Here is a 13,311-nt window from a genome sequence, read left to right on the forward strand (position 1 = left end):
CCCTCCTCTCTCTCTCCCACCCCTGCCACCCCGTCCCCTGCTCCCTCCGCCGTCACCCACCAGCGCCGCCTCTACTCCCTCTGCTGGCTCCCCCGCCATCTCCCACCTGCGGGCTGCCGCCCTACTCCATCCACTGGCTTCCTCCGCCGTCTCCCAGCCACGCTGGATCTCGCTAGCCTGCGGCAGCCTCACGCACGGTGCTCCCCACCCCACATGGCCGCCTCGCGCGTGCTGCTCTCTACCCCGCACGCGGTTGCGGCTGTGAGCCCCGCGGGGTGCGGCCCGCCTCACCACCGCCTCGGCCTCGGTCTCGCTCTTATCCGCGACGCGGATCCGTGTCCGTGGTGGCGGAGGTACCGACGTGCCTGATCTCACGGGCCGAGTCGGGCGGCCGAGGCACTGCGGCCTAGAAGCCCACGGTTTTGGTGGACGAGAAGCTGAGCAAGGCCGGGCTGGGGGTGCTACTCAATTCTGTGCAGTGGATGCGAGGTTTTACAAAGAAAAAAATTATTAGCCTTCTTGGAATTTTACACATTTCACTAATTTTACAAACAAACAAACAATTACATACTGACATACTACATCTTATGCATAAAGGGGAGAGAAAAAAGTCATTTTAACCACTTAAAAAATAAAAGACGAAGAATAATACAACATTAATATGACAATGATCAATGATCATATACTACCTCCGTCCGTCCTAGAATATAAGATTAATGAAGGATTCAATCAAGCAATGCTTGCAAGACAATGTTGGCGGTTGATATCAGAACCTGATTCTCTGTGTGCAAAGGTTCTTAAGGGAAGGTACTATCCAAAATGTGCCTTCATAGATTCTGGTCCCACAAGGTCGTGTTCTTTTACATGGCGAAGCTTGGTGTTTGGCAAAAGGCTTTTGGAAAAAGGCATCCTTTGGCGAGTGGGTAAAGGAAAAGAAATCAGAATTATGAAGGATAAATGGATCCCTGGTATGCCTTGTATTCCAATTCATCCTATGGTGCAAATACCTGATGAACTTAAGGTGAATGCTCTAATTGATGAATCAACTAGGCAGTGGAATGAGGAGCTCATACGTATCTGCTTTAGGCCAGCTGTTGCCGAGCGCATTCTAAATATTTCTTTGAGCCACAATCAGATTCCTGATTATGTGTCCTGGCCTTTGACAAAACGGGCATATACACGGTGAAATCTGCATATATCATGGCCAAAAGTGAGGTTGTACATCTAAAGGCTAGAATCACGTGTAAGGGAGAATCGTCCGATCAGGTGTGCTCTGCAAAAGAATGGAAATATTTATGGAGTATCAAAGCTCCACCCAAGACGAAAATTATTTTGTGGCGATTTGCACATAATTGCCTCCCAACTGGACAAAAGCTTAGAACTAGAAACATCCCAGCTTATGATCTCTATTGTCATTGTGGGAGAGATGATACTGTGGAACATGCCTCTCTCACTTGTCAATATGTCATGGAGGTTTGGAAGGAACTAAAGAATAGATGTGATTTCAAAAGATTGCCCAAACCCTTTGGATCTCCCCGACAGTGGATTTTTGAAACTTTGGCTAACTGTTCAGATAGAGAGGCTACTATCCTTGTGATATCCTTCTGGCATATTTGGGAAGCTAGAAATGCTGTCCGAAATGGTGAAAATGAAGTGCATCCACACTAGATAGTTGAAAAAACGTTGTCATATGTGGATATGGTGCTGCTATATATGTATGAACCTGTCGCTCCCAACAGGTGTGATTCTCTTAAGCCTAAACATTGGGAACCACCACCGGTAGGATGGGTTATGGTGAATGTAGATGCAACATTGTTTCCAAAAACTAATCGGATAGGATTGGGCATTGTGATCAGAAACCACAGAGGGGAATTTATAGCAGCGTGCAGACAAGGTATTGATAAGATTACAAGTCCTGAATTAGCGGAGGCAACTACTTTCAGGCGGGCAATTCTCTTTGCTTCTGGGCTCCCATATAAGCAGGTTATAATTGCGACAGATTGTCTCTCTTTGATTAAGAAGCTCCGATCAGTAGCCATTGATCGATCCTTTCCGGGAACTATCACTCAAGATATCTAGAAAGCCGCAAGTGCCTCTACTGTTGTTCTCTCTTTTATTTATGTAAACAGAGGCTGTAATGAAGTAGCTTATGTACTTGCCAGATCTGCCAATCAGCTCTCCCAACCTGTATGGTTCTATGTAGTTCCAGAGTTTCTCTGGCATAACGATCAGTTTACTCTAATATAAGTCATTCTAGGACTTTTGGATAAGTAGTAAAGAAAAACATTTATTTTTCCTTAGTTCTTATTAGCTACATACTTTAGTTATGACCTGTAAATGAAGAGCTCTTGGAAGGTACATGCATTTTTATTCATTCTCTCGTTTAGTTTGTCTTAGAATTGCTAGATTGCTTTATATTACAAGATGGAGGGAGTATTTTTTTTAGGGCAATGGAGGGAGTAGGAGTACGTGGAAACTGGAAAGGTAACGCACGCACGATTGGAAACAAATAAAGTGAGTCTGCCATGCATGCATCTGTATGCATATACGGAACAGGTAATGATGATGGATGTGACACGATATGTATGTATGTATGTATGTATGTATGTATGTATGTATGTATGTATGTATGTATGTATGTATGTATGTATGTATGTATGTATGTATGTATGTATGTATGTATGTATGTATGTATGTATGTATTTATTTATTTTAGTCGTAGGCGTATGTGGTGTGGTTGCAGCATGTATGGTCCCTTCCTTCCAACATATGGGGACACGTACGAACGAAATATCGATGGCATATATACTGGTGGGTCCTTCCAAATTTCAAGTGTCTCGCCCATGTACTCATGCATCACGCATGAGAGGCATAGAGATGATGGGCCAGTTGAGATAGGACAAACACATTTAAAGAGACTCGATCGAGAGGCATATGCTGTCTACAGTAGCTAGCTCTCTCCTTGCACAAACAAATAGCCGTGCTCGATGCAGCTGTGCATCAATTATTATTATTTTTTTGAACGAACCGGCACGAGATTGTGCAGCAATTATATACTTGAGGGTGGTGTAACATATATCCACCCTAGGATCGAGTTGAGGGGAGCTCAATTGATAAGGTTTGTTTTGGTGGACCCTATCCACTTGGATTTATTCATATTATTCTAGAATTGCTTTAAAATTTAACCAGCATTATTAATTTAGTGTTAGGCAATATGCCCCCTCCATTAGCGAGGCACATGTATGACTATCAATCTTGAGATCTGCTGGCGCATAATCTATTGAAGGTGCATGTGTAATCGAGTGTGCGTGCGTGTATATATAAGCGTATGCGTTTGTACTTTATTTCAAAAAAAACATATATATCCATATTCTAGTGTTATAAAGAAAAATCAAAATTAGAGAAACTTTGTGTACCGTTGTTTGGATTCATTATTCATGCTAGTTATTCTAGGTCAAACATGCATATGGCAAACCTTTTCTTCTCTTTCCCAAATTCAATTTAGTAAATTAATTTTGTGCATTTAAGTACGATAGAACATGTTGTTTGGTTGAATTGGGTCTTTTATTATATTTGGTTGGAAATAAAACACGTGGGCCCAAAATTTCATAGTGTTTGCTACCAGGTGGGAATTGTGATGAATTTTGTGCTAGGAACGAAGATCTTTGCGGATATATAAAGACGTACGTAGTACAGTGCTAGCAAGGGAAAAGGAAAGGAAAGCGAAGAAAAGAAAAGAGGGTTGCGATAGAAGAAAAGGGGCACAAACAGCCAAAAACAGAAAAGATGGGGGGAGCCGAGGGGAGGAGGAAGGGCAAGAAAACGAGGGGGGTTTGTTCGAAACTATTTACTTGATCAGGAAAAAAAAAGGGGGCCGGACGGAAAACAACGGGGTGGATGCTGTGTGCTGTGCTGGTGGTCCGTCCTGCTGCATTCTGCCCAGCACCGTGTTTGGTTTTGCATGAAAAAAATTTCGCAAATTTTTTTTTCATACTACTAATTTAGAGTATTAAATAAAATCTACGTGTAAATCATGAGACGAATCTATTAAGCCCTTGACTGCGTGATTAGAGAATGGTACTGTATAATCACTGTAGCAAATCATCAATTAATTACTATCATTAGATTCGTCGCGAAAAGTTACATTCATTCCTGAAAAAGTTTTGCAAATAGACTTCATTTAGTACTTCACGCGGACATTCGTCTGTTTGTGTAAAGTTCATGTGACAACTATCCAAACACAAATGGGCCCACCACCCGTCCTTGAATGACGTCACACTTTTTTGGACGGCACTGCTAGGACGAGACGACTGTACAAACCTCTGTCGACACGTCTCTCTCTCGATGGGCTGAGCTGGTTGGTGGTCTGAACAGCAAGCAGAACCGCTCCGAGGCTCCGAGCCTCTCTCTCTCGTAGAAGAAAAGAAAAGAAGTGGATCGGAATTCTCGCCGTGGTACATGAACGCATCGAGATTCGGTGCTGCTGTACGTACAAATTTTAGTATAATGAAATCTGTCAAGTGCAGGTGCAGGTGTCGACTAGTATAATAAGCCCAGGTTGATACGGCACAAAAATTAAATTCGACTACTAGTTCATTAACATCTCTTTCTCTGTGTCTAATTGTCAGCGTGTGATTATATTAGCTAGTACAATTAGACATTGGCACAGTGGCACACACGAGGCTCTCTACTTCCTCAGTCACCAAAAAAGAATTACAACTCTTGCTTTTCGAGAAGTAAAATAATTTTGAATTTAACTAAATTTATATAAAGAATTATGAATATTTACAAAGCAGTGTGGTACAAGCACCTGGTATTTTCTATATATATATATATATATATATATATATATATATATATATATATATATATATATATGTGTGTGTGTGTGTGCGTGTGCGTGTGCGTGCTTGGACACGTGCAAGAACGGCCCTTCCTACCTTCTTCGCAAGTTTCCACAAAGGAAACTGATGAGTGATTGCAATTTCCACCGATGGTCATCGATCCAATTTCTGCTAGCTGTATTCGTACTCGTATATATAGTACTATTTTAATTTGTGCTCACCTTTCATCTAATTTCCGATGACTATGGTTAGACTTTCAACCACACACAATACACCTTTAAATAGAAACTTGTAAAATGTACACATAGCAGGCTATATATAGATCGATGGCATGCTTGTATAGAAAAAAATACTTTTATTTAAATATTGTACTGTGTTGGATTCTATGGACATGCATGGTCTTTATGGAAAATTACAAAAGAGTAGTAGTACGTAGCTAGCCATGCAAGGGATTTGCTTGTTTAATGGGATGGGATTTTGTGGTCAAAGGAGCGTGCATGGTCGTCCCGGCACCCAAATTTGACAATCGGCAGGGGTAGGTTGAAGCCAACCAGGGTTAACAATTTCGGCGAAATATTTTTTGTTTCCGCTAGTTACCGGGAAAAGAAATTTCGGTATATTTCGGTATTTTCTGTTTTGAATTTGGAAAATTCAAAAAAAAATTGGAAAAAAAAATATGATAAAAAAACTAGGTGTTTTTCTAAGCAAATAGGACTAGAACACACTCAAATCTAACATCATTTGCTAGGCTAAAATTAACATTTGAAACCGTAATTTGAATGACTCGTCATTTTATGTGCAAAAATTTGTTTTCTCTCCTCGACTTCAACTAGACTTTGGTTTATCATGATGTTGGTGAGGTACCTATTCAATTTCATATGCATACCTACATCGGTTTAAAAGTTATTTAACACCTTTGGAGTGTTGTGGATGCTATGTGGACATGCTTATATGGTTTTGTGTTGGATATATTGTGTGTGAAACATGTGATATGCGCAACATGTCAAAATTTTCAATTTTTTCTATTATTCCCTCTCAAAACAAGATTTTCCGGTTCACAAACAGCGAATTTCGCCCTCTGGACACCAAATTTCGGCCGAAATCACCGAAATTTCGCTGGTATACATCGGGATTTTGTTTTTTGAATTCAAATTCCCTCTCCGTTCGGAAATAGCGAAATTTCGGCCGAAATTTCGTTTCCGGCAACTACCGGGATTTCACCGAAAAACGAAATGGTTAACCCTGAAGCCAACCCATGCATGCATCACTAAACTTGTACTAATTTGTTAGGGCCAGCTATGCCTCTATCTATATACAAATGCATGCTGTACAAGTATGATTATATAGCAATGCCTATGCCTATGCCTATACCTCATTCACAAAAAATATAGACAGTATATATGATCCTGTATGGCTCCGCCTTCCACACTATAGTAGGCAGCCGGAGGAGCCCCAATTTGCAGCTCCACCGGCCATTTCTATTCATCGCGCGCGCGAATCGGCGCGGACGCGTAGCAGAAGAGGGCCGGCCGTCGCTACATGTGGGCCCGCGTCGCACTGTGCTTCTTTTTCCTCTCGAATCTCGATCTCGCGATGGTGATGGCCGCGGTGTTGGGGTGGGGGTGGCTGGGGTTCGGGGGTGGTGGGTGGGGGAGCGGCCGCCTGCGAGGTCGCCGGTGGCCGGGGTGGTGGCTGGCGACGGCGATCTTTAGGTTCTGGGCTGCCGGGGTCTGGGGCGGCTCCATGGCCTCCGGCTATAGAAGAGGAGAGGGCCGGGGGGCGGCGGAGGACGGGCGACGGTGATGGTTCGGCCGGCGGAGGGCGTGGGAGCGGGTAGGTAGGTAGATGATAATGTAGAAATTTTTTGTTTGCTGCTGCCGCGCGCTGCCGATCGCTTTCTCCCGATCGATCGACGTTACCATCAAGCAAGAAATTAAATTTATCGATCTAGCCGCCATGGATGATGCTAATCGAACACCACTCGGCTCTAGCTTGTTACCTGGTTGCGTTTCAGTTTCTGCTACCCGTTTTCAAACTCTGTGACCGGTAGGCCTTTACCTTCAGGTCGTAGTTCAGTAAAACCTTTGATGACTGTACTTTTGCTGGTAAACCTGCAGACTGTGTAATTTCGTTACCCAAAAAATAATGAAATTCAGGCTAGGCCCTTCGTGCAAAAAGATATCTAGCCGCCATCCTAACCAGTAACGAGAGCCGAGCCGAGCCATATCCAGCTGCATTGCATTTGTGAGCCAAGCTGTGATGCTGGAGAAATTATTAATAAACTATTGGCTCCAGATATCTGCTGCCGACACATCTTCTGACCACATTGACTCCAAGGACAAACTTATATGATAACCAGGATCGAGGACGAGGTACTACAGTATTTATATTTGAAGACGTGTAAAGTTCATCGCCCGTCCATACACTTGTTTGGTTGTATTATTTCGGTTCCTAAACTCGCAAATCGACCGTTTAGATTCTTAAACTTGTTCGACTGTGTCATCCCGATCCCTAAATTTAAAAATCATCAATTTAGGTACTCAAATTTGTTCAGTTGTGTCATCCCCATACGTAAACTTGATTTTGAGTCTCATCTGGATCAAAATATGACAATCTAGAAACTCTATTAAAAAATAATTTATAACTTTTTCATATAAATTAGAATAAAAATAAATTTTATGTCAAAATTATAGCCCTCAACATGTTCTACAACTTTATAGTTGAAATTTTTTATTTGAAGTTCGCCTAATGTCCTAAATTTTAATTTTAAATTTGAAATTTCAAAATTTTTAGACTTACAATAATATTGGGGATCCTAAACAATTTTAATTCAAAAACTTTTCAACTACGAAGTTATAAATCACATCGAGGGCTACATTTTTTAATATAAAGTTTATATTTATTCGAGTTTATAGAAAAAGTTATGAATTATTTTTGATATAGAGTTTTTAGATCGTATTATTTTGACATAGATGAGACTCAAAATCAAGTTTAGTGACCGGAATGACACGACTGAACAAGTTTGTGAGTCGAAACGGGTGAATTCTAAGCAAGTTTGTGAGTCGAAACGGGTGAATTCTAAGTTTAGGGACCGGGATGAAACAACTGAACAAGTTTGAGGACCTAAATAGTTTATTTGAAAGTTTAGGGACCGGGATGACACAACCGAATAAGTTTAGGGGCTGGTAATAGACTTTACTCTTTGATGATCATCCACGACGCATACCACATCAGATCAGTAACAAATTGATATATATCATGCAAATGATTCCTTAAATTAATCATCTACTAGTATCTTTTTGGAGTAGCTAGCAAGCTAGATCATGACCATCATCATCTTGAGCATCATATCATATATATAACAAGGAAGGAGTAGTAGCAATAGCAGTAGTCTGCTAATAAGTCTGCTAATATATAAGTAGCTAGTAGCAACAGCTAATAACAAGAAGAAAGAAAGAAAGAAGAAACAGATCAATAAGCAAATTAACAAGGAGATGCATGGCAATGCCATGCCATGCCCGCAGCTACTCACTCCATGCATGTCAGCTCTGCTCAGCTAGCTAGCTACTACTCATCGTCATCATCATCACGGCCGCCATGGCTCTCCACCTCGTCGTCCTGATCCTGATCGTCGCCGGCCCTCCCCTTGGCAATGCCGCCGCCGTCCTCCTCTTCGTCGGCCGCGCCCTCCTCCCGCCCTCCGTTGCCGCCGCCGCCAGAGGCCTCGTTCTGGTGCTCCCTCTCCAACATGAACCCCGGCGGGCCGCCGTGCGCGTCGGGGTACCTGACCACCGCGTCCAGCAGCTCCGAGCTCGCCTTGGCCTCGTCGCCGGCGCCGGCATTGCTGGACTGCCCGGCGCTGCGCGAGTAGAGGCGGTCCAGCTCGTCGAAGTAGGGGCACGTCTTGGCGTGCGCCGGCCGCTTCTTGCCGCTCTCCTTGGCCTTGCGGAAGTACTTGTTGATGTTCTCCCACTTCTCCTTGCACCGCTTGGCGCTGCGCCCGTACCCCGCCGCCGCCATGCGCGCGCTCACCTCCTCCCACAGCGGGCCCTTGAGCCCCGGCTCCTGGAACCGCCCCTCCAGCCCCGTCCGCACCCGGATCAGCGCCTCCACCTCGTGCTTGGGCCACCGCGACGTGCTCAGGTGCAGCGACCCCATGTCGCCGCCGCTGCCGGGCGCCGCGTCGCCGCCCCCGCCTCCGCCGTCGTAGGGCACCAGCTCCTTGCCGGCGTCCTGGCTCGTGTCGTCGCCGGACGCCGCGGCGGGCGGCGGGAGGACGATGGACTCGCCCGAGATCTTCTCCAGGTAGGCGATGATGGCGGCCTCGCGCGCCGCGGCGCTGGCGCGGTCCTGCGCGCGCGCGCTCGCCTCGCGGGCGAACTTGTCGGCCTCCTGCCGCCGCCACGCCTCGTCGCGCGCGGCGCGCTCCCGCTCGCGCCGCTCCATGGCGTCCAGGAACTGCCGGTGGAGGCTCTCCTGGTGCTCCATCAGCCGCTGCACCAGCCGCTCGAAGAAGGACGCCGACGCGCTCAGCTGCTCCTGCCGCCGGCGCTTGCGCTTGCGCCGCGCCGGGTCCGCGGGCGGCTGCGGCTGCGGGGGCTGCACCACCGCCGCCGCGTCCTCCCCGGCCGACGTGTCCGATGTGTTGAGCTGCGGCGCGTCCGGGGCCGCCACGCCCGGGAGGTCGGCCATGGCCGGGTCTAGGATGGCATTGTCGTCGCCGGTGAGGCCGGAGCCGGAGCCCGTCTGCGCGCCGCTGCTCCCCGGCTTGTAGATGAGCTCCAGTTCGCTGAACAGCTTGTAGTTGCTGCCGCCCGCGGCCGCGGCAGCAGCATTGTCGTCGCCTTTCTTGAAATAATTGGCCGCCGCGGCGGTCGGCGCCGGGGACTCCGGCGTGGCCACCTTCTCCTTCCCCGGTGTCCTCTTGCTGCTGCTCGTGCTGTGTAAGTAGTCGATGTCGAGCGGCCGCCTGCACACATCCAGCAGCCAACAAGACGAGGAACTGTGAGATGGATCGAGAAAGGGCGCGACATTTTCATGCCATCCAATTAGATGGGCATTGCATGCAAGAACAAGATGCTTTCTCCGCCATGTCACCGGAACCTTTTGGGTGAGGTAATCATGCATCGTAGAAAAGGAGGGAGGAGAGATGGAAAGTAGGTGCTCCAGTCCGTCAAGTGAGGATGTGGGGTGCGTCCGTTGGAGGAGAAGAGGAATCGCCATGCCCATCAGCATCAGCAGCAGCTCTTTCTCAATCATGCCACTATTATTGGTCGTCCTCTGCTCCCTCCCCACGAGCATCCGAAGCAGAGCAAGCAAACAAGATGCAGCCTTGTTTTTTTTTTTTTTTGGATTTGGGTCCGCCAAGAACCGCTAGTGTAGTGGTCGGATTGCGAGATTTCAGCAAGACGGGAGCCTACCAGGTGGGTTCTTTGATGGAGGTCTCCTCGTCGCCGTTCCACCGCCGGAGCCGGCTCTCGGGGGCCGCCTCGTCGTCGCCGCCGCCGCCGACATGGAGCATCATGGCGCTGCCCGCGCCGCCGCCTCCGTCGTTGAGGGCGTCGTCGGTGCCCCCTGTGGCGCCGCTGCCGCCACCGGCGTCGACCGCCAGCTTGAAGTTCATGGCGGCCGCAAGGAACGGAGGGACGCCCGGAGGGGCCGCGCCGCCGGAGGCCGCGCTTCCGGCGCCCGCCCCGGAGCTCTCCGGCACGGCCTCGACATCGAATCCCAGGTGGTGTGGGTGGTGGTGCGGCTGGTGGTGGTGGTGCTGCTGCTGCTGGTGCGGCTGCTGCTGGTGGTGCTGCGGAGCCCATCTCGCCGGGGCCGACTGCTGCTGCGGCGGCGGGGGCTTGTGGTGGTGGTGCTGCTGCTCGTGGAAGAGCTGGAGGTGGTGCCCCGCGGCGGCGGCCTGGTGCAGCAGCTGCTGCGTGAAGGGTGCCTGCGGGGGGACGGCGAAGTGGGCGAAGTGCGGCGGCATGTGCGGCGCGTGGTGGTAGTGCTGCGGCGGCAGGGCGTGGTGGTGCAGTGGCTGGTACCTGAAGGGCCCGCCCAGCTCCTGCTGCGCAGCGGCGGGCTGGGGCTGCTGCTGCGGCGGCGGCGGCGCGGACATGGCGAAGCCGCCGTCCATGATGAACTGCTGGAACTCGGAGACGCCGCCGTAGCCGGACTGCATGGCGGGGAGAGCTAGTGTGGCTGGCCTAATTGGTGCTACTCCTACTCCCTCTTTCCAGTCCTCCAGTGGGGGTGGTGGTCAATTACCATTGCATGACCTCGGTGGTGATGGTGAAGCTTGCTTGGCTTGGGTTACATGCTGCTGCTGCTGGGCGGCAGGCAGATAACAAATTGAATTGCAAGATGGAAATGGGAATGCACAGCGCTCACAGAGTGCGTAGGTAGAGGAGGGGGGAGATGGGGATGGGGATGGGGATGGGAGGAAGAAGGGTGGGGAAGGGATGGGGATGGACCTGGCCCTGGCCTTGGCCTTGTCTTAATGGAGGGGAGGGGTGGTAGGCAAGGGCACCACAGGCTGAGAGAGAAGGCCCAGCAAGCAGGCAGCCAGCCAGGTCTGTTTGGTTTCCATTTTGCTTCTGGGTGCCTGGGCTTTATCTTCTGGCAGTTTTGGAAAGCAGCCCTCGGGCATGCCCTTATTTGGTTCTCTGTGCATCGGGAGCCCTCTTCAAGCTTCGCTTCCGGTCCTTGTCCCGGTTTGAATGGACTATTTCTCTTTCTGGCAACTAAAGGGCTCAATTTCAGTTGTGCTTCATCTTTTCTTTGGAGTTTCATCCACCATCGTCCTCTGCTCCTCCTCCTCCTCCTCTTCTTCTTCTTCGTTATGTACCTGCAGTGTTTAGATTTGGGTGCTTTATCTTTGGCTTCTCGTTATTATGTAGTATATGGCTTCTTTGGATCAATAATATCCTCTCAGGTACCACCTGTAAGAGATTGATATTTTTACTAATATCACCTATTAGCACAGTTAATATCTGTAACAGTCATTTTTGAACTTTCTCATAGACATGCAAGGTTCTGGTAGGGAAAACCATCACAGGAACAAATAAAGGAGAAAAATTCAATCCGATATGGTGTTCAAGTCCAAACACATTCGATAGGTTTTATAATTATCACTTAATTTTGTGTTAGTCACGAAGCTGTTTGACAAATAAATATCACTTAATATATATATGCCCTTCCAAATTTTGGCATTGACTCCTTTACCTCGTGTGTCCATTTAGATCGATGAGCACCAACAATTGATGAGACCCGCCAACTTGGACCGAAACGCGGACACCCCTTACCTCCGATCCACCAAAAACTTAGGGAGCCAACGAATTCTCGTGGCTAGCTGGGATATATACAAATTCCTCACTCTAGTACACAAGGTTATGCACATAGATAATGCGAATGGTTGTGGCTTGGAGTAATTCTTTTCCTATGAAAATACTTTCAATTTTTGCAATAAAGTTGAGACAACTCTAGGGTTGCCGTAGTTTTTCTCAAAAGAAGAAAGATAATGCAAATGGGGGAAAAGAGAGGAAACTATAGCTTCTGTAGAAAAGAACTTAGTACATACTGTCAAATAACACAGTACACAAGTAGAAAGCACTTTTATGCAAATAAGCAGTGAAACACATGCAACACCGGTATAACAGAGCTTGTGTTGCCAAAGTTAAAGTAAATACTCCTATATGTAGCTTCCGTGATAGTTAGAGCAGCCCAGAAACCAGAAACGAAGATTTTGACCATGCCGAGAATAAGAATGTCCGTGCTGAGGCCTTTGCGTTGCATTCTTCTTCTTTTTTTTTGATAATACGCATCTATATTTCTAATTAAGGAAAAGCGTACAAATACAGGTACGTATGAACAGGATACAAGGACAGCTGTCCCGACCACTTTGCACTAAGGCCCCTAAGCAAAACAAAAAATACAGAAAAGTTCATGGACCCTGTGCTACTCGAACCCTCCAAAGGACATCGTCGCCTACCGCTGGCTTGCCAGCCATTGCCGCCGACGAATCCTGCATAACCTCGGGTCATGAGCATCTCCTTCGCACAAAGGTTTTGACACGAGCCGCAGATGATGAAGCCGCTGAAGATCCATCGGCCGGGGACGCACCCCGAGCTGCTCTAACCCTGGATCGAGCATCGCCGTCGGCCGCCGACAGACGCCGAAGAGAAGACGAACTCGACCCACTCACCCTGCAACCACGCACCCAGACTGCCTTGCACCTGAGAAGACAAGAGCCACCAAGAACTCACCCGGTAGCTCGGACTCCTGTACAAGATCCGAACTCGTCAGACCGCACCTCCATGCGGTCGTCGACAGCACCGGAGTGATGCGCCGCCGAGATGGGGACAACCACGGGAGGACCTTATTCCATACTGACGAAGCCGCCGCCGCCACCTCGGCGATCTCGTCCGAAACCTAACCCTAAACCTAAGGGATCTAGGCCCTACCCCCTCCGCCGGCG

The 13,311-nt window shown here is 48.1% G+C and overlaps 1 protein-coding gene across 1 annotated transcript; it reads right to left on the minus strand.

The window, feature by feature from the left end:
• Positions 1-8,168: 8,168 nt before the first annotated feature.
• On the minus strand, positions 8,169-11,423 carry LOC120654363 (trihelix transcription factor GTL1-like). Its single transcript, XM_039931881.1, has 2 exons — positions 10,265-11,423; positions 8,169-9,813 (listed from the first exon to the last, which is right to left on the minus strand). The coding sequence occupies exons 1-2, from the start codon at positions 11,014-11,016 to the stop codon at positions 8,412-8,414; spliced, it is 2,154 nt and encodes a 717-aa protein (XP_039787815.1). The 5' UTR covers positions 11,017-11,423; the 3' UTR covers positions 8,169-8,411.
• Positions 11,424-13,311: the final 1,888 nt, after the last annotated feature.

This window comes from Panicum virgatum, chromosome 1N, assembly GCF_016808335.1.
Source record: "Panicum virgatum strain AP13 chromosome 1N, P.virgatum_v5, whole genome shotgun sequence".
In the NCBI taxonomy this organism is placed as follows: Eukaryota; Viridiplantae; Streptophyta; class Magnoliopsida; order Poales; family Poaceae; genus Panicum; species Panicum virgatum.

What these genes read in the sequence shown, in the direction of transcription:
- LOC120654363 (XM_039931881.1), bottom strand. Translation starts at nt 11,016, where the DNA reads ATGCAGTCCGGCTACGGCGGCGTCTCCGAGTTCCAGCAGTTCATCATG. An exon ending in TCCATCAAAGAACCCACCTG is followed by an intron (nt 9,814 to 10,264) that starts GTAGGCTCCCGT and finishes GGATGTGTGCAG; the next exon opens with GCGGCCGCTCGACATCGACT.